The sequence below is a fragment of the Aspergillus homomorphus genome, assembly GCF_003184865.1.
Source record: "Aspergillus homomorphus CBS 101889 unplaced genomic scaffold BO97scaffold_37, whole genome shotgun sequence".
NCBI classification, from domain to species: domain Eukaryota; kingdom Fungi; phylum Ascomycota; class Eurotiomycetes; order Eurotiales; family Aspergillaceae; genus Aspergillus; species Aspergillus homomorphus.
Window position 1 is genome coordinate 130347 of NW_020291923.1, and position 18030 is coordinate 148376.

Sequence of the window (18030 nt, forward strand, 5' to 3'; positions counted from 1 at the left end):
CAAAAACCCGAATACAAGGTAAATCTACCACATGCCTGCACAAGTAGCTATAATGAACTAGGGCATTGTTGATGTAAGCCTGGAGCTGCAGTGGAGTTTATTGTAATCGGCAGCATACAAGATCCGCCGCTAAGCCCCTCTCGGCCGTGTCGTCATTCCCCGCGGAATAACCCATGCAGAGATTCTTTTCTCTCTCCTCTGCTTCTCTGCAAAACCCCTCCTCTGTTAATTAACAACCCGTTTCAATTCTCTTCATTATTGTTATACATGAGGCTCCTTACTCATCAGCTGAAAGACTTATCGCTACATCCCCTACCAACACCGCCTCACCTTTCCCACTCGAATGTCCTCACGCGCCATCCGCAAGCTGCAGAAGCAGCGCGAACAGCAACTCCAAGCCGAGCAAGAGAACGACGGCTCGAGTGAAGATGAGCTTGTCTCACGGCCATCCAAACCGAAACTAAATGCTTTCGATCTTCTCAACTCCTTTGGAGATGGCGACGACGATCAAGACGAGGAAGACGAACAATCCGCGAACGAAGATGAGGGGTCCGAGCCGGTGACTCAGCCCGCGCAAGAGGCTGAGGAAGAAGAACAGGAAGAGGAGGAGAAGGACGAAAGAGAAGCGTCTACTCCCGTGAAGATCACGAACTCGAGTAAGAAGAACAAGAAGAAAAACAAGAACAAGAAGAAGAAGGCGACCGCGACCGCCGCCGCCGCCGCCAAACCAGAGAAGTCTGCCGTGAGTAAGGCAGGAGAAGATGAGATTGATCGCGCGCTCAAGGCACTAGCTGTTGACCCGAAACACCCGGCCGGGGCTGGCGCAGGCCCGGGCCGCGATGCGTCCTTTGCGAAAACGCCGGAAGATTTGCTCGGGATCGAGCCGCGGAACCTCAATGCGACGAACGAGATGCGGAAGCTGTTTGGGAATGTGGTCCTGGAGAATTTTGATCAGGATACCGGCGGGGCAGGTGGGCGCAGGAGGGACCGCGGGCCGGAGACGTTGGATTTGGGGCAGGCTTTGACGGGGCGGTACAGTCCGGCGAGCCGGGGTCAGAGTCTGGCTGGCGTGACCTTGCGGCGGAATGTCCTTATGCAGGGCAGGGATGAATGGCCCCGGGCACCCAGCGGAGGTCTGGGCATGGAACTGGTCGAGAAGCGCCCGGACGGCAATACGGTCTACAAGATCCTCCATAATGCGGCGTACACGGATGTGCAGAGGCAGTTTGAGCTATGCGTGGAGTCGATGGACCCCCAGCGTATGATTCATCTTCTGCAGTACAACCCCTACCATATCTCCACTCTCCTCCAGGTGTCGGAGATTGCCAAGCACCAGGGTGATCACGCCGTCTCCGCGGACCTGCTTGAGCGAGCGCTCTTCAATATCGGGCGGTCGGCTCATTCCTCGTTTGGCAACCTGCTGAAGCAAGGCCAGGCGAAGCTGGACTTCGTGCACGAGGCGAACCGGGAACTCTGGCTTGTCGGTTGGCGGTATATTGCCAATTTGGGTATGAAGGGAACGTGGCGGACGGCATACGAGTGGGCGAAGTTGCTTCTGGGTCTTAATGAGAGCGATCCGTACTGCATACGCTTGTTGATCGACCACCTGGCGCTTCGAGGTCGAGAGTACTCTCACTTTGTCGATCTGTGCACCCAGACTCGGCTGAGCAAGGGTTGGGAGACTCTGCCTAACATCCAATGTTCGCTCGCCCTGGCATATCTGCGACTGAACAAACCCAAGGATTGCCGCGAGCAGCTTCGCCGGGCCATGTCCCGCTACCCGTGGGTGTTCTGCAAGCTCGCGCAGGAATTAGACATCCAGCCTATGCCCAAGCGTATCTGGGGCAAGATGCCTCCTACAACTTCCCACGAATTGCTTACTGAACTCTACATCTCTCGAGCAAAGGATCTTTGGAATACTCCGGAAGCTGTCTCCCTGATCGTGGAGGTGGCGGACACGTTGCCGGAAGAAGAGGAGCCTGTCGAACCGCCAGAGATTACTCTTGACATTGCGCGCCACGTCGTTATTTCCGATATTCCGAAGGTCACGACTTTCCTTCCGGGACGTTTCATTTCTGGACGCATCTCGTCGTCAGACCCTCTTCCTCCGCAAGGATCGGAGGCTCATCGCCAGCAGTCTGATCCCACTCCGCCGTGGGTAGCCCCAGTTCCCCCAGGTGGGGGGCGCCCTCAATGGCTTCGGGATCTTCTGGATCAGCTGAACAACAACGTAAATCAATTCCCTGCATTCCAACGTGATGGCGACGAGGTGATTGAGGCCGATGACATATCAGCTCACGGAGGGGAGACAAATAATGCACAGGCACATCCGAGTGCCGACCAGCCACTGCTTCTGGAGCAATGGCTGTTGAGCGACGGTATGCACGCGCTTCAGGCATTCCTCCAACAATACGGGGTGGATCGAGGAAACTGGGGAGATGTCGTCGACTACTCTCCTTTGACCGAGTATGTAGATGCGTTAGACTCCGTGCAGCCGGAGTCGGAACAGGAATCATTGTTAAGAGGGCCTATCCGCGAGGCTATGGGCGAGCTGGCGGTTGCCATGCTGGAGGATGAATTGCAGCTGCTTCGATACGATGAAGAGGAGGATATTTGATACCCCACTGAGGTTACCTTATCGTTATGTGCGCTAGAAAGATGAGTATGAAATAGAAGAGTAGTGATCAGGACGTCGTGAAATTGGGCAGCAATTGGTCTTACTCGCTAGTAACCTTGAAGCTAAGATAGAAGCCGAGGGAAGGAACCTTGAAATCGCCGACGATGATGTCTGCAAAGCCCGGCTTAGTCAGGCTCCACCAGCTCTTCTCGAAATCCGTCATTGATCCCGTGAGTCAATCAATGAGAACTCAGTCGGACTAATTTAGCAGCTTCTTTCGCTTTGTCCTGCACACTCTCTTTCCACCACCATCGCGCTTCCCACCTCCTCGATCACCGCAGTGAAAACTCTGACTGTGTGGTTTCACTTTCGCCCTTGCACTTCATGCGCTCTGACCGCCAGGGAATCCTACCGTAGCCGCTATCACCGCATTTCCGCCGAGAACGGGTCTTATCTCTCTGTCTCACCGTCACGGATTAATTGCTTGCCATTGATCAGAAACACCCCCTCTCCTTTTTCACCACATCCACAAGCCCTCGACATGGCGACGCCGTTGTCAAGCGACAGCATCGTCTCCATGGTCGACTTCGTGTCATTAACCTCGCGCGAAGCAGCGTCCGGGCTGCTTGGCTCGATCTCGCTCACCTGCTGGATCTTCCTCCTGGTATGCCCTGCACCTGCAGGATGTGTCGCAGAAAATCCAGGCTGATGAGAAATGTACAGGTCCCTCAACTCATCGAAAATTACCGCAACGGCAACGCCGAAGCGATCTCCCTCCTCTTCCTCTTCGTCTGGTTCGTCGGTGACATCACCAACCTGATCGGCGGCGCCTGGGCTGGCCTGGTCCCCGTCATTGTCGCCATTGCCGTCTACTTCTGTATCGCAGATGGTGTCCTCATCAGCCAATGTCTGTACTATAAAGCCCGCAACTCGCGCCGAGCCGCGGCGCGCCATCGCCGTAGACGCTCATCCGTCGAAACCCCCGACACGATCACACCCTTGCTGGGTCGGCGGTTTAGCGACGCAGTTGAGCACCATCGTCCGGCTGCGCGCCGGGCGGAGGGCTATGTCCAGGGCGATGGCCACCACAGTGGTTATGGGAATGTCTCCACCGGGCCGGAAGATACGCTCGCGAAGATCGTGGAGGAGAATGACGTCGGTCGCAAGGCGTGGGTGAAGAACTTCAGCAGCGTGCTGGCTATTTGTGTTATTGGGATGGCCGGTTGGACTATTGCTTGGCAGACGGGCGTGTGGAAGCCGGCTCCCAAGGAGGTCAATGGCGGAGTAGATATGGCACCGGGCGCAATGGTGCTGGGATATATCAGCGCGCTCTGCTATCTGGGGTGAGTTTCATGCATTTGTGCTTTTTTTTTGGTTGGGTGATGGCCTGTTTATAAAGGTTGGGGTAATGCTAACAATACAGCAGCGCGCGCTTACCGCAGATTTATAAGAACTACAGCGAAAAGTCGTGCGAGGGTATGTGTCATCATGTGTAACCGCCGGAGGCTCAGTCCGACTCGCTGACACCTCATGCAGGACTCTCGCTTCTCTTTTTCATCCTTTCTCTCATGGGAAACCTGACATATGGCGCCGGGGTAAGCTCTGTCTAACGCTATTCTTTGACTTGACTGACTCTTTGCAATTCCAGATTCTGTGCCACTCGACGGAAAGGAACTATATAATCACCAACGTCCCATGGCTGATTGGCTCCTTGGGCACCATGATCGAGGATGTGACGATATTCATCCAATTCCGGCTCTATGCTGTTCAAAGCTCGGAGAGTACAGTATAATGGCCTGATTTAGTTTTTGTGTTGTTTGGCTAAAATGGCGGGTGGTTTAGCGTTGTCTCATGTTTTAGCTGGCTGGCGGGGGATGTCGTGCTTTATTAGTAGATAAGGGTTGGCGGGTATCGCGCTGGGCGGTTGACGCTTCCATGGAAAAGTTCGTGCTTTCATTTTCTTGCTTGTTGGGTTATATATTCTGTCTAATTCTTTGAAGACCTTCTGTGACTTATGACCATTATCAGCGGAGTGAGTGGACCATCACATGCATGATATTCTAGTGCTCGTGGTTTCCAGACTTATCATCTACAATCTACAAAAGAATCCGGGGACGAAGGTTTTGCTCATGGTCGCATGACAGACATTGCATGAGAGCTGGGCACCTAAGCTCGAAACATAGCTAGCAACAAGCATAACACGACATAAGACATCAAAACAAGTACGGATTGACTGCAGACAAGGGAGATCCCCTTCATCGCTCCGTACAGCCTCGACTATATCCCACGGGCCCGGAATCCTAGCGTCATCCGGTCCAGTACCTCTGTCACGTTGGAGCCCATCATGCAAGCCGGAGCGCCCAGTCCCATCGGATATCCATTGTCCGTTTAATTCGTTCTTTTAATTTTCCCATTTTGATCTTCGTGAGGTCGAGTATTGTTAGGTACAAGATATGCGAGGGGGCGAGAAGGAGATAGAAAGGAAACGAGGAAGCAAAAAGGAAATTATGGGGAATCCAGATCCAATCGTAGGATTTAGGACGCTTAGTCGAAAAGACCGAAGCCCATGTCGTCGTCGGACTCCTCCTTCTCTGTAGGGAATGCGTTAGCCATCTGTCTGTTTCTTCGAGGGACCGGGATCGTGGTTGTGGTGGTGAAAACGTACCCTCCTCCTTCTTCTCCTCAACAGCCTCGGCGGGGGCAGCAGCGCCACCGGCAGCAGCAGCGGGGGCGGCAGCGGCGGGGCCACCGGAGCCAACGTTGGTCAGGAGCTCCTTGATGTCCTTGCCCTCGAGAGCCTATGGGGAAAAAAGCCAGTGGTGAGTGTCTGATTTGAGAATAGATAGATCGAATTCGTTGCGGGAGCGTCGAAAGATTTGCGAGCGTCGAGAGAGAAAGAGGCGATAATGGTAATGGGAATGCACGGATCAATTAGGTATTTACCTTGGCGAAGATGGAAGTCCAGATGGGCTCAACCTCGGGAACCTTGGCGGCGTTGATGAGGGTCTGGAGCTTGTCGGCCTGTATTGCAGATGAAAATCCTAGTCAGCTTGATTGTTCTATGTCCCCTAGAAACTGTGCGAAACGCGAGAAATCCAGCTTTGTTTCCCCCCAAAGTCCATCGCAGATCTTGTCGCATTTGGTGTTTGGCACAAGGTTTCCCATCCATTTATCGAAATCCATCGCTTATTCCTCCTCCTCCTCCTCCTCCTCCTCCTGCTGGCGACCCTGTTCTTCATTCATGTTGCTTATCATATCCTAGCACCACTTCCGATGCGACCAAGGGGGGAAATCCTCCAGAGAGACAAATGATTTATAAAGTCAAATTTCACAATCAAGCACATGGGATACGTACGGTGACCTCGACGCCATCATCGGCGAGGATGAGGGCCGCGTAGGAGCAAGCGAGCTCAGAGGTAGACATGATGGTCGACGAGAGGTTGGACTGGACTGGAGTCTCGAGAGGGATGGGGAATAGGAAAGAGGAAAAAAGGACGAAGGACTTTTTTGTAACTGGCCTGGTCGAGAAGGGGAGTCGGACGGTGAGTGACTAACGCTTCGCCCACTACGGAAGTTGTGTGTTTCCGCCGCGTCAAAGCCCTCGCTTAGGGCTGCTCCGTCTTGGGTTTAGCGTCACCTCTCCTCGCCCGTGACTCTACGCTAGCCCCGATGGGGAAATGCCGCTCGGCGATGCCATCATCATCTAATCTACTACATGAGTACTGTCTCTCTACCTAACTATTCCCCTTCATCATCTGATGCTGCCTCGTCATTTCCACTCAATTCGGAACTTGCCTAGGCCAAGGCTGCTGGCTCTTTTACTATCTCGTCGCATTCTCCCACAGCCTTGAGATCTGCTCTCAACACTCATTATCACGACTACCTTCCTTTACCCCTCCTCTCCACACCTCACCTCCCTCTCTCTCTCATCTCCCTCCTCCACCCCCCACCTTTTATCTACACCCTCTCATCATGGACTCCCCCGCCGTCCCCGCTCCGCTCGACCCCAAGGAGCAACCTATTCTCGAGCGCCTCCTGCGCACACGCGATGCGCTTCTTCTCCTCAAGCAAGACAAATCAACCTACATCAAATCCCGCGACGTGCTCCCGATGTACGAAGAGGTGATCGCCGAGGTGGAGCAGCTCAATGCCGTGCGGAAGGAACAAGACCGCCGGCTGGCACATAACCGACGTTAGCACTGAGTGGGCCTGGGCATGAAGATTTGCCGTGAGATTGTGTCGCTGACCTTTTTCTTCTGCCTCCGACCTAGTGGATTATGTCCTGGACGATTGTTTCCAGTTGATCTCGTTGCTGTTCTTGACGGTGGGAAGAAATAATGAGGCCCCCGCGCTGTATGTACCCGATTGCTTGATCGACCGCTCTTGTCCGTACTTATCTAACTCTCCCGTCATCTACAGATACTCCCTTGCGACCACTGTTCAGGTACGTGGTGCACCGGTTCGTTCCGGCCGACCAGTCTAACCGCCTCCTAGCGACTCCTCGACCACCTGGAAGAAGCGGGCTTCTACAGCGCGAAAGATCTGGGCTCCATCACCAAGACACTCGCCAACATGAACGAGACTCTCGATCGCTGTCGCGATGCCTACTCGCCGGCTCTGATTACGCTATTGGAAAGCCGCCTGGAGAAGTGCCAATTGCAGCTGGAGAAGCTGCAGGGCGGTCTTGCTAAACTCAGTCCGGGACTGGCGTCAATCCATGAGACGCTCGTATCGGTTCTGCGGTCAACCTCTGCCGTCAATACTCGTTCAAAGGTAGGGTTTCTGTCTGATTGGACTTCCTCTTGGGTAGCAAGACCCGCTGATCAGCGAACTAGTTCTCGGCGTCGGAGGTTAACAACCTGCGTGAGCAGCTGAAGAAAATTCAAGCAAGCATGAAGGACGGACAGTTTGTCGATGCGGACGGCACACCCCTGTCTGGAGCTCAGGACGCAACCAAGACACTACTGGAACGGTGCTGGATCTGGACGGAGATTGTCTTGGAGCGGTATGTTAAAAGACTGCGGTCGGGGATTACTCGCTGACTCTATACCAGGGAAGGCAAGATCGATGAGCGCTTCAAGGAGCAGTACGACCGGTTGATTGATATCAAAACCCAGCTGGATCGTCTTTCTGTCACCCAAGCATGGTCCCTTCGCGAAACAGATCTCTTCGGCTACCAGCGGAAACTCGATCGCATTGACGAAGCGCGGGTCAATGGAAACTTTGTTGATAATGAGGGTAATGTGGCGGATGTACATGCGCAAAGGGTAAGTGTGATTGAGAGGAAGGTGTGGCATGTGCTGACTGGTGGCGGCAGACTCTGCTCTATCTGATCCGGCGAAGCTACGGATACATTTATTCGCTCTTGATCTCGTCTGAACCAGTTTCCGAGGCTTTGCTGCCAGTGCACAATCAGCTACAGACTCTGCGCAGATGCTTGTTGGAGGTCCAGGAGTCCGGCGGAGTCTCCAACTCGCGCGAGCTCTACCCATACAGCATGAAGGTGTGTCTCCCCGATACAGCTGAGCCGAAACAGACTAACTGTTGTGTCAGTTGAACTCGATTGACAACATGCGGGTAGACGGCAAATTCTACGTGGGAACCGATATTCCGGAAGGACAGGGCAGTGTGAATGCGTTGTTGGCGGAATGCTATGATATAGTGTGGGAGTTGCGGGCAGCGGTGACCGATGAGGAGAAGACCGCATGAGAAGTTATTGATATTTGTACTAATGGCTGAAAGAGAAAGACCGGATGGTGGACTTTTGAGTTCGGGGGGTGTTTGGGCGTACTAATGATCAGCTTGAGTTAGTTAACCTGTGAGACTACTACTTCTACTTCTACAATCACTTCAACTTCAACTTCCGGTATTGAGGACAACAGCAAGCAACATTACATCATTTCCGCTCCGCCCCGCCCCTGCCCGGATAAGCAGCCCCACATCCCACATGCTTCATTTATACTTCCTCCATGCTTACTTCCCTTTCCCATACTCCTTCCACTTGTCAACACTTCGCCTTCATATTCAAATTTAAATCCTCAATAATAAACTCACTAGCACCACGCAGACATGACCGAAACCGTTCGTCCGGCCTTCGTCGACCGCCCGCGCCCTCTTCTCGCCTACGGCATTCCCTTCCCCGCCGCAGCCGCCCACCATGTTGACGACCTTTTCCACGCCTCGCGAGTCTACATCATCTGCTCCGCATCCCTGGCGCGCAACACCGACGCACTGGACCGACTCGTCGAAGCGATCGGAGAGAAGCAAGTCGTCGGCAAACGCATTGGCATGCAGAGCCACACGCTCTGGTCCGAGGTACTGGAGGCCGCGAATGCCGCGCGCGAAGCCGAAGCCGATTGCTTGATTACACTGGGCGGAGGCAGTCTGACAGATGCAGCCAAAGTCGTTGCTTTGGTGAGTCTTCATTTCTTGTATCAACTCCTTCCCGCGATACCACGGTAGCAAGAGCGCAAGAGAAAGATAAAATATACAACAAAACAATCCGAAGCCATCAGCCGTACCGTCGTAGACACCATCAACACCATCCCCTCCCCCATTCGTCCTCATCCCATCACCATCCAACAAACCACTGACCCGACACACGCAAAACCAAAGGCCCTAGCAAACAACGCAACAACCCCACAAGCCCTCTCCACCCTCTCCACGGGTCCGAACCAATCCACCGACCTCCACCCGCCATCCATCCCGATTATCTCGATCCCGACGACCCTCTCAGCAGGCGAATACAGCTCCTTCGCCGGCGCAACGGACGACAGCACGCACCGAAAACACATCTTCGGGTACCCGACGCGGGGCCCGGGGCTGGTGATCCTCGACCCGGCGCTGACGACGACGACGCCGGCACGCACGTGGCTGTCGACGGGCGTGCGCGCCGTGGACCACTGCGTCGAGACCTACTGCGCGGCGCAGGGCACCACCTCCGAAACCGACCAGCTGTCGCTGCATGCGCTGGGCCTGCTGGTCCCGGGCCTGCTCCGCACGCACTGCGACCCCGCCGACGAGGATGCGCGGCTCGAATGTCAGCTGGGCTCGGTCGATGCCATGGCTGCTGTCACGGCTGAGCAGGGGAGCGTGCAGCTGGGCGCTAGTCATGGGATTAGCCATCAGGTGCGTGGTTATTAACCCTGATCCTTCCCTGTTCCTTCCTTCAATCAGAAGATCGCAGTCAGGGAGACAAAACATCTTAATATGTAACTAACCTTATCCCCTTCATTCAAACAGCTGGGTCCCCTCGGCGTTCCCCACGGTGAAACCTCGTGTATCTTGCTGCCCGCCGTCTGCAAGTACAATGCCGCGCACGAGAAAGCGGAGGCGGGGGCGGGGGCGGGGCCGAATCGCGAGCGGCAGGAGAAACTAAAGCACTTCCTCGGTAAGCGGGACGAGGTCGTCGAGGTGGTGCGGCGGCACCATGCCGGGAAAGATCTCGAGCAGCTGGATCTGGGCGATGTCCTTGATGCGGTCATCAGGGAGTTGGGCATGCCCCGCTCCCTTGCAGAGGTCGGCATCGGCAGGCAACACCTTGACAGACTGGCGGAGAATAGTCTGCACGATCGGTGGTGCCAGACCAATCCGGTGCCCTTGACTGAGAAGAGCCAGGTCTTGGAGATTTTGGAGATGGTTGTGGGGTAGATCAGGAATATATATAGACGGAGATGAGTGTGGGGAGGCGGGGGCTTTCGGTCTGGGTAGATGTATATGGGTACGATTAGCCATGGGTTTAATTGGGATCTTGTCTTCCCACTTTGGCCATTTGATCTTTCGAGGCTGGACATCTTGAAGATGATTCTTTATCAAGGTAAAGGGAGGATAAAGGAGGACTAGACAATTACCGTGGCTAAGATTGGGAGATATTCGGAGCTGTATATATATTGTGAGGACTTACCGGTGCATCAACACAATTTACATAATAGAGCCAAGTAGATCCGGAGGTAAGCCACTTCAAAATCTCATTGACCATTACTATTAATCCAATACGCCCGAGCACAACTTAACAATAAATCTCTAGCTCAATTATACGTAGCTCCTTCTTACCTACGCAAAGCATCAAGCACCTGTATCGCTGTACACAAAGAAACAAAAACCCATCATTTCCATATCCCTAACATCAGCTCATAATGATATCGAAAAAGAAATCAGTTGAAATAGCTGCGAATCGCCGCCTGGTTGTCCGGATTGACACCCGCCAGGATTTGATCCGCATTCAGACCCGTCGCGGCCACCAACTGCTTCGCCGAGTTGGCCACCCGGCCGGCCGTCTGGCCCTGCAGAGTCTCCGCCTCCAACGCCTGCACAATGTATCCGAATACCTTGTCAGCACTCGAGAGCACTGCCGGATTTTGTCTGCAATTCATTAGCCTCGAAGTCAATGGACTGGTCGAAGAAGTGAAACTTACTGGTCAATGAGCTGCGCAAGGAAGGAATAGGCATAAGGGGCAGCCTCCTCATCGAAGGTGATCGGCAGAGTGGTCAACCAAGTCGCCACAACCTCCTGGGCGTTCTGCACCTTGCTCGAGTTGTAGTGCAGAATCTTGGCGATACTGGCCGATGCATTTTCCGTCGCGAACACATGCTCTTCTGTGCGTGCCTGGTTGATCTGCGTCACCTGCAGCAGGCTAGGGATGCAGGCCGCCACAAAGTCGCTCCAGGCAGCTCCGCCCTTCTGCGCCGCGACACCCACACCATACGCCGCAGCCTGTCGGTTGGCCGCGTTGGCATCCTGCAGACCGGCCGCCAGCGGTTGCATGATGTGATCCTTGTATTTCCAAGACTCAGGGCCGCAAAATTCCAAGACATCATCCATGATGCACAGAGCCCATTGGCGCTGGGTCGGATCTTGGCTGGTAATGAACGCATCGTAGAACGGCATGAGTTGTTCCCAAGCAGGCAGGAATGTCGTGCCCTGGTTCTTGAAGATGGTATGGAATGCCTTGTTCATATCACTGAGCAGGTTCTGGTCGTCCTCGACGGCGTACTCGTAGTCCAGGTTATCGTCTTCGCCGTCGTCAGCGTCGGCGCGGTCTTCGAGGCGTGCCTTGACACGGACCTGATAGTCCTCTAGCGTCGACTTGGACGAAGTGATGAACGCCTGCATGTGATCCTGGGTGAGGCAGTTCTGGCCAACAACCTCCACCGACTCGTAGAAGCACTGATACATCTCAGCCAGCGTGTCCACGGTGGGCTCAGCGCTCAAGACCTCGATAATCTTCTCAGCAACCTTGTTCCAGATGCCGGCGAAACCAGCAGAATGTTCTCCGTGAGCCTTCTTGTAGGAATTCAGAAGCTGAGGAATGAGCTTAGCCGAAGACACCCGCACAGGGTCGTGGAAGAAGAATGCAAGTCCCGGAACTGCAATCTTCTCCATCGTCTCCAATACGTAGGGTTCGAAGGCGGCCTCCAGAATTTGAGCGTAGATGGTGATCAGCTCGATAGCAGTGTTCTTGTCCTCCAATGCACTGGTCTTGATGCCGATGATCTTGCCCTTCAGAGGCACCAGCTCCCAGCCCTCGTCTTGATCAACCTGATCAATCTGATCTTCGTCATCAAGCAGCTGGATGTCAGCCTTAGCGGCCGCAACAGCCAGCAAAGGAGGCATCACACCGGGGAGATAAGGAACAAAGTCCTGGCCCAACACCCGGCACATGCGGCCCCAGCAGTGAAGCAGGTATTGTGACTGAGGATCATCTGCATCAACAATGTTCGCCTGAATGTTGCCCAGCAGCTGTACCAGGTTCAGGGCATCCTGGCCCATCTTCTCTTTGCCGACAGCCAAAGCGATGAGGGTGGCACACTCCATGGCCTTGGCACGGAGCAGGCGGTACTCCTTGGACTGCTCCTCCTTCAGAACATTAAACAGCAATGGCATCAGGGTATCGTAGTACTGATCGAAAGCGTTCTCAGCAGAGTCAGCGATGGTAGCAATGGTGGACAGAGCCTGCTCCTGCACGTAGCGCTTGGGGCTGCGCAGTAGCTGAAGGAGGTGGCCAAGAAGTCCAGCCAAGTAAGGCTCAAGGACCTTTCTCTCCGCCTCCTCACAGAAGTTCACCAGGGCCGCAGCAGCGTGAGCCTGAACGCGGGGCTCAGTACTCTTCAGTACAGGAATGATGTTGTTAAGCACCACGGCATGGTACTTCTCTTGCATGGTGCCAGCAAAATCCGTGCTCATCTGACCCAGAGCGTTGCAGCCAGCATACCGCACGCGCGGGTGGGGATCCTGAAGAGCGGGAACAACCAACTGCAGAACCTGATCAAGTTCACCCACCATCAAGTCGCGGCAGCCTTCCGAGATGGCAGAAATGGCCATGAGCGCCGCATGGCGATCGCGCCAAGCAGAAGAAGACATCATACGAGGGATCCAGGCAAAGGTGGCGGGCAAGATGACCTGACCTCCGAGCTTGTTGGCCAATCGGTCCATGCACTGTTCACCGGCAACGTGGTTGAGGTCGCTTTCTTCCAGATCGAGCTGATGATAGTTAGTGCTGAACCACAACGGTAACTAAGAAGCGTCCGAGTCTACTCACATCCTCAGAAGCGTTCCACTCCTCAGCATCGTCGTCATCGATACCAATGTCAGTCATCAAGCTCAGACACTGAGTGACCATTTGCTGCGCGAATTCGGAGTTCTTCTTGCACATCGAGGGAGCATAGTCGGCAAAGGTAGCCATCAGTTCCAGGGCATTCTGACGGACTTGATCGCTGAGATCCTTATCGGCGATCACACTGATACTGAACGTGACCAGGTTATTGAACATGGTCTTGAACATTTTGGGGCAAATCTCGGCCAGCTCGATGAGCGCCAAGAAGGCCGAGGAGAGCTCGTCGCTCTCAGACGACTCCTTGAGCGGGGGTAGGATGTTGAGCAGATCGGGCATGAGCGGGAAGAACTTGGGTTGCGACTTCTTGGAAATGGAGCGGAAGAACGAAGCGAAGGCCTCCATGGCCGCAATGCGCACCTAAATCCTGCGGTCAGTAGTCGCCCCAGATGATACACGAAAGGGAAAAAGAAGCCATACGGAAACAACGTCATCCTTGAAGCCCTTGCTGAAGACACCAACAACGGCGTCCTCGTGAGACTTCTCAATGATTCCGGGGGTGGTGGAGAAGATGCGGAAGGCGGCCTCACGCAGACCAGCCTCGGGAGACTGGCTGGCTTGGAAAAGGACTCCCAGCAACTCGGGCCATTGGTCCCCTACAGACCGTCGTCAGCATGTAAACAATGCTATCCGTCTTAACACATGGTGCATACCGTTATCGGTGTATTGTCTGGCAATCTCAGCCACGGCATCTCCAATCTTCTTGCGGACGTCGGTGACAGACTCGCTCGTCAAGCAAGTCACCAGCTTTTGTCGGATGATCAATCTCTGTTCTCCGGTAAGGGTCGAGAAAAGCTCCTTGGCCTCGCCGCTAATGGGGTCTTTGCGGGTCTTGGTCGCCATTCTTCTGAACAGGACAGCGGAGAAAGAACGTGTCTATAGAAAGGCGAAGAATGAGCATCTAATCTCCATAGACCGCATGGCTGGATACAAGAGTTGGGAGAATCAAAATAGTTCATGCATCCCGACCAAATCTCTTTGTTCCGGAAATCGCAGCAGCACCTACCAAGACATCCTCCGCACCCTGAATCTGCTCTGCCAGGCCCATCAACAGGACATCGGGGCGGTTCTGGATCCAATCATTGTTCAACTGCTCTTCCGCCTGGGTACGGACAGCATTATCGGGGGTGGACAGAGCGCGCAACAGCTGAGAAAGGGCCGAGTGGACCTCGGGAGCGAGCAATGACATTTTGAAGGGACTGGGCTCAATCTAGACAGCTAACCCGCCGAAACCGCTTAGATTGGAGTATAAAAGAACGCGGGTTCAGCGGTAGAACCCGGGGTGTAGTGTCGGTGGGGGGTGGGTTTAAGTGGAAGGAAGGAGGCTGTTTTGTTAGGCCCTTCAGGAAATTGTTGTTGGTGGTGGGGGGGGGGGGGGGAGCGAAAAAAAAGTTCGTGACAGGTCGAGTGGAGGGAAGGCGGTCGGTAGCCAATTTCAGCCCAAGATCGTGGAGTAAATACCAATTCTGGAGATTTAGAAAAGAAAAGCGCAACTCAGCATCGCAGCCGATTCAGGAAACGGCAGGCGAACAGAAGAGGAGGGGAAGAAGAGAGGAAGAGAAAGAGACGGAGGGGGAAAGTTGAAAGGGGAAGAAACTCTTAGAGAGATTCAGAGGAGGAGGAGGAGTAGGAGGAGGGGAGGAGGAACGGTATTGGTTCTGTATGCCGATGGACAGTTCAACCACCAAAGGTGTGGTAAAGAATGAAATGAGAAAACAACATTCAATACAGCAGCCATTGATTGAGCTAGTCCCAGTCCGGACAAAGCCTGGTTTCCCCATTTTGCCCATTGCTCAGCATTCGGTAGATCAGCGCAAAACTACTCTAGCTGCATTCACATTCCTCAGACAGCAATCAAGCTTTACCTCGTCTTGCTTCGCCTCAATAGTGCAGGTTCCCCCAAGCTAAAGATCTTTCCGATGAACATAAGCCAAGAGAATCTAATCTATGCACTGTCTTCCAGCATAGCGCTATTTGAACAAGGCACCATCGCACTGAGCACTGCCTCCATATAAGAGATGAAAAACCACAGGAAAAGAGAACACCAAAACAATCGCCGTTAGAGTTACACGGATACGAGATGGGCCGGGACAAACATTAGACGGTCAGAAAGGTAAAGAGACATAATTACAGATGACTTGCTATCTTCGTTCGCGACCAGGACTTCGGAGACTCACCGGGAGGTAGCCCGGCCTAGGATGAACACACCCGCAATGACCGCCGCCAAGGTCACAATCGCTCCGGGCAGCAGCAGCTCGTTGGGGACGCCGGCAATGAGCTGCTCCTCAGCGTGATGCGCAGGGAACGACTGAGCCCGAGGGGGCTTGGCTACTAGTGACTCCTCCTCGGATCGCTCCTCAGAAATCACGCTCTTTTCTTCGACAGGACGGGCCGGAGCAGGATGAGGATCCAGCGTAGCAGGGATTGGCGGCTGGTTAGGATCGTGCACAAACAGATCGACCTTTTCTCGACGCGATAGACGTGCGAGACTCACGGCATCGGACAGATCTTGATCCGTGGTGATCGAAACTGTGTCGCCTTCGTTGTCCATATAGCTGAGGGCATAGCCAGTGTTGCTGAGCTTTCCATCCTCGCTGGTAGGAGCACCACCCACCGCCTCCACCTCGGGACCCAACTTGGCTGATACTTGAGCCACCAGCTCAGCGACGCCAGCCGCTGGAAGCACATTGACACGGTGCACACGCCCGCTAGGAGCCTTGAATTTGAAGGGGAAAGAGATGTGTTCAGCATGGTGTGGTTCCGCATACTCCGAGTGCTCGTCCCCACCGTGGTGAGAGGCGGATTCATTGGGGAGAACGCTGTCTCGGGCGTCATAACTAGCCTTGGGAGACTCGGGGCTGATTACTGACCGCTGAGCGGGCTGCTGGCTTCCTGAGACCATTGAGTCCGACTCGTGGTCCATCGACAGCCAGAACTTGTTCCATGCGGGACCCTCGTCATCTTGCGATGACATGGTATTGATCTAATTGGCGGGTTAGATTGGTTCAGTCAGAATCCTAGACTGATACTGACCTGTTCCAGAGTAGCATATGTCAGCTTGAGCACGTCCACCATGCCCACAATCTCTCCCGCATCGTTCATAACAGGCAGGTTCAAGTAGTGTCCGTCTAAAGGCCTCCATTGTCAGCGTTGTCTTTCACTATGACCTCAGCAAGGGTAACTAACCGTGCATTTTTCGAAGCGCAGCTTGGATAGTCATGTCACTGGGGGCGAAATCGGGGTGGGGAGTCATGACGCGAACAACGCTGCAAGTGGCGGGGTCAAGGCCCGGGGCAATGACACGCAGCACAATATCCTTGCTCGTGAAGATACCGGTGATGGAGCCCTGGTCTTGTACAAGAAGGGCGGTGGTGTGGTGCTCCTTCATCAAAGCAGCCGCCTCCTTAACAGTCGTGCGGACGGAGACGGTGGTCGGAGGCATACCGTCTAGGACGGATTCAAGAGTCGGGCCGGACATCTTATGTCGCAAGGCTTCGACGTACTGAATGATCTGCTGGGGCTGGCTGGAGCCGAGCTCAGTCTGGACACCTTCCAAGGCATCGTAGAGTTTGCGCGAAGAGCTGTAGGCACGCTCTAATTTCTCCATCGCATCATAAAAACATTTCGTGATATCGAGCACACCAGAGATGTCCTGGTTCTCATCCATAACGGGCAAATGGCGGAAGCCTTTGCGCACCATCAGATCGAGGGCATCGGTGGCGCTTGTGTCGGTCCTGGCGCAAAGAGGGTTCTTGGTCATGATTTCGGCCACCGTGACTTCACGCGCCTTGTGGCCTGCTCCGACCACACGGAAAGCGAGATCCTTCGCGGTGAAAATACCAGATATGCGGTCATCGTCATCGGTAACCAGCACGCAGTCTTCTCTCTTGGCAGCCATCAACTGGGCGGCCTCAGCAATGGTAGTGTTGGGCTTGATCTGCAGAGCCTGGCTGGGTTTCAAGGCAAGAACGGTGCCTGGGGGAGCTTTGCGAGAGCGGTTTGCTCTGGTGGTGTGTTGGCGCTTCTTGTTGAGGTCGGCCTCCAATTTACGCCGAATCGCCTGTATTGATTAAGAATTGTCAGTTAGAATTGAGTCTGCACTGCGACGGACCGCTGGCCGAGTTTTCCTTTGGCTTTCACACACTCGCGTCTCTGTAGAATAGCCTTGACCTTCAACCAATGTCGCCTGTAATCACCGGAGCGGCGAAAGAGAAAAATTCCTTTAAAGAAGGAATCAACCGAGAGTTCAAGCATACCTCATCGCGCTTGGACTGGTTTTGACGTTGTCGACTGCTGGCGGCACTCATGGTGTTGCTTCCAATATCGCTGGACGCGGTTTGCGGGGTGTGTACGGTGGAGGAAGTGTCCGGACGAGGGCGAGGAATGTGACTATCAAAGTCGGGCAGCCTGCCTCTGCCGACCGTTTTGTGGTTGACGGTTCCCTTAAAAGTGGGTGTGGATGACATGTCCCCGGTCGGTGACTGGCGGAGCTGACTTAAAGTCGGTCTGTGTTTGGACGAACCGGTTCGAAAAGAGAAGCGGAGACTAACAGATTGAAGACAAACAACCGGGACCTTTAGGGAGATGGAGATAGAGAGGGTAAGTTCTAGTCTTTTCGGTCAAGAGGGAGGAGAGACAAAACCACGCAAGGACGAGAGAGGAGTGAAAATGAGAGAGACAATTCGGGAATGAAGTTAATCCACGAGAAAGATACGGGCACAAACCAGGGGAGGGAGGGAGGGAGGGGGAAAAGGAAAGAGAGGAATTGGGGACGAAGAAGGAGGTTTCCTAACTTAGTTCTAG

At 54.1% G+C, this 18030-nt stretch overlaps 7 protein-coding genes across 7 annotated transcripts; 4 read left to right on the forward strand and 3 right to left on the reverse strand.

The window, feature by feature from the left end:
* Positions 1 to 1002: 1002 nt before the first annotated feature.
* On the forward strand, positions 1003 to 2689 carry BO97DRAFT_407667 (transcriptional repressor TCF25 family protein). Its single transcript, XM_025695683.1, has one exon. It carries the CDS (start codon positions 1094 to 1096, stop codon positions 2615 to 2617), a length of 1524 nt encoding a protein of 507 aa, XP_025548662.1. The 5' UTR covers positions 1003 to 1093; the 3' UTR covers positions 2618 to 2689.
* A 505-nt stretch (positions 2690 to 3194) lies between these two features.
* On the forward strand, positions 3195 to 4409 carry BO97DRAFT_351568 (PQ-loop repeat-containing protein; the record flags this gene model as incomplete). Its single annotated transcript, XM_025691984.1, has 5 exons — positions 3195 to 3281; positions 3341 to 3960; positions 4044 to 4093; positions 4154 to 4212; positions 4266 to 4409. 5 exons carry the CDS (start codon positions 3195 to 3197, stop codon positions 4407 to 4409), a joined length of 960 nt encoding a protein of 319 aa, XP_025548663.1.
* Positions 4410 to 4742: 333 nt separating this feature from the next.
* rpp1 (ribosomal protein P1) lies at positions 4743 to 6166 on the reverse strand. Its single transcript, XM_025695684.1, has 4 exons — positions 5973 to 6166; positions 5561 to 5638; positions 5283 to 5415; positions 4743 to 5208 (listed from the first exon to the last, which is right to left on the reverse strand). Exons 1-4 carry the CDS (start codon positions 6039 to 6041, stop codon positions 5162 to 5164), a joined length of 327 nt encoding a protein of 108 aa, XP_025548664.1. The 5' UTR covers positions 6042 to 6166; the 3' UTR covers positions 4743 to 5161.
* Positions 6167 to 6360: 194 nt separating this feature from the next.
* BO97DRAFT_472372 (uncharacterized protein) lies at positions 6361 to 8448 on the forward strand. The gene is made up of 8 exons (XM_025700125.1): positions 6361 to 6809; positions 6889 to 6970; positions 7037 to 7061; positions 7112 to 7390; positions 7453 to 7622; positions 7671 to 7884; positions 7935 to 8120; positions 8171 to 8448. The coding sequence occupies exons 1-8, from the start codon at positions 6590 to 6592 to the stop codon at positions 8324 to 8326; spliced, it is 1332 nt and encodes a 443-aa protein (XP_025548665.1). The 5' UTR covers positions 6361 to 6589; the 3' UTR covers positions 8327 to 8448.
* Positions 8449 to 8640: 192 nt separating this feature from the next.
* On the forward strand, positions 8641 to 10483 carry BO97DRAFT_396187 (iron-containing alcohol dehydrogenase). Its single transcript, XM_025694073.1, has 3 exons — positions 8641 to 9031; positions 9233 to 9745; positions 9860 to 10483. The coding sequence occupies exons 1-3, from the start codon at positions 8687 to 8689 to the stop codon at positions 10265 to 10267; spliced, it is 1266 nt and encodes a 421-aa protein (XP_025548666.1). The 5' UTR covers positions 8641 to 8686; the 3' UTR covers positions 10268 to 10483.
* A 175-nt stretch (positions 10484 to 10658) lies between these two features.
* Positions 10659 to 14616, reverse strand: BO97DRAFT_445412 (nuclear import receptor PSE1). The gene is made up of 6 exons (XM_025698548.1): positions 14234 to 14616; positions 13881 to 14103; positions 13648 to 13823; positions 13156 to 13587; positions 11032 to 13097; positions 10659 to 10978 (listed from the first exon to the last, which is right to left on the reverse strand). Exons 1-6 carry the CDS (start codon positions 14414 to 14416, stop codon positions 10771 to 10773), a joined length of 3288 nt encoding a protein of 1095 aa, XP_025548667.1. The 5' UTR covers positions 14417 to 14616; the 3' UTR covers positions 10659 to 10770.
* Positions 14617 to 14958: 342 nt separating this feature from the next.
* On the reverse strand, positions 14959 to 17987 carry BO97DRAFT_479955 (CBS and PB1 domain protein). The gene is made up of 4 exons (XM_025700721.1): positions 17484 to 17987; positions 16414 to 17287; positions 16261 to 16355; positions 14959 to 16210 (listed from the first exon to the last, which is right to left on the reverse strand). Exons 1-4 carry the CDS (start codon positions 17691 to 17693, stop codon positions 15401 to 15403), a joined length of 1989 nt encoding a protein of 662 aa, XP_025548668.1. The 5' UTR covers positions 17694 to 17987; the 3' UTR covers positions 14959 to 15400.
* Positions 17988 to 18030: the final 43 nt, after the last annotated feature.

Bases quoted from the DNA above. Each gene is read 5' to 3' on its own strand.
- BO97DRAFT_407667 (XM_025695683.1), top strand. From the start codon at position 1,094: ATGCAGGGCAGGGATGAATGGCCCCGGGCACCCAGCGGAGGTCTGGGC.
- rpp1 (XM_025695684.1), bottom strand. From the start codon at position 6,041: ATGTCTACCTCTGAGCTCGCTTGCTCCTACGCGGCCCTCATCCTCGCC. The intron at 5,639-5,972 runs GTACGTATCCCA...TCTGCAATACAG, and splicing joins ATGATGGCGTCGAGGTCACC to GCCGACAAGCTCCAGACCCT. The intron at 5,416-5,560 runs GTAAATACCTAA...TTTTCCCCATAG, and splicing joins GGACTTCCATCTTCGCCAAG to GCTCTCGAGGGCAAGGACAT.
- BO97DRAFT_472372 (XM_025700125.1), top strand. From the start codon at position 6,590: ATGGACTCCCCCGCCGTCCCCGCTCCGCTCGACCCCAAGGAGCAACCT. The intron at 6,810-6,888 runs GTTAGCACTGAG...CCTCCGACCTAG, and splicing joins CCGGCTGGCACATAACCGAC to TGGATTATGTCCTGGACGAT. The intron at 7,062-7,111 runs GTACGTGGTGCA...ACCGCCTCCTAG, and splicing joins CCCTTGCGACCACTGTTCAG to CGACTCCTCGACCACCTGGA.
- BO97DRAFT_396187 (XM_025694073.1), top strand. From the start codon at position 8,687: ATGACCGAAACCGTTCGTCCGGCCTTCGTCGACCGCCCGCGCCCTCTT. The intron at 9,032-9,232 runs GTGAGTCTTCAT...GCAAAACCAAAG, and splicing joins CAGCCAAAGTCGTTGCTTTG to GCCCTAGCAAACAACGCAAC. The intron at 9,746-9,859 runs GTGCGTGGTTAT...TCATTCAAACAG, and splicing joins GTCATGGGATTAGCCATCAG to CTGGGTCCCCTCGGCGTTCC.
- BO97DRAFT_445412 (XM_025698548.1), bottom strand. From the start codon at position 14,416: ATGTCATTGCTCGCTCCCGAGGTCCACTCGGCCCTTTCTCAGCTGTTG. The intron at 13,588-13,647 runs GTATGGCTTCTT...CGCAGGATTTAG, and splicing joins TCAAGGATGACGTTGTTTCC to GTGCGCATTGCGGCCATGGA. The intron at 10,979-11,031 runs GTAAGTTTCACT...AATGAATTGCAG, and splicing joins CTTGCGCAGCTCATTGACCA to ACAAAATCCGGCAGTGCTCT.
- BO97DRAFT_479955 (XM_025700721.1), bottom strand. From the start codon at position 17,693: ATGTCATCCACACCCACTTTTAAGGGAACCGTCAACCACAAAACGGTC. The intron at 16,356-16,413 runs GTTAGTTACCCT...GGAGGCCTTTAG, and splicing joins TGCGCTTCGAAAAATGCACG to ACGGACACTACTTGAACCTG. The intron at 16,211-16,260 runs GTCAGTATCAGT...CCCGCCAATTAG, and splicing joins CATATGCTACTCTGGAACAG to ATCAATACCATGTCATCGCA.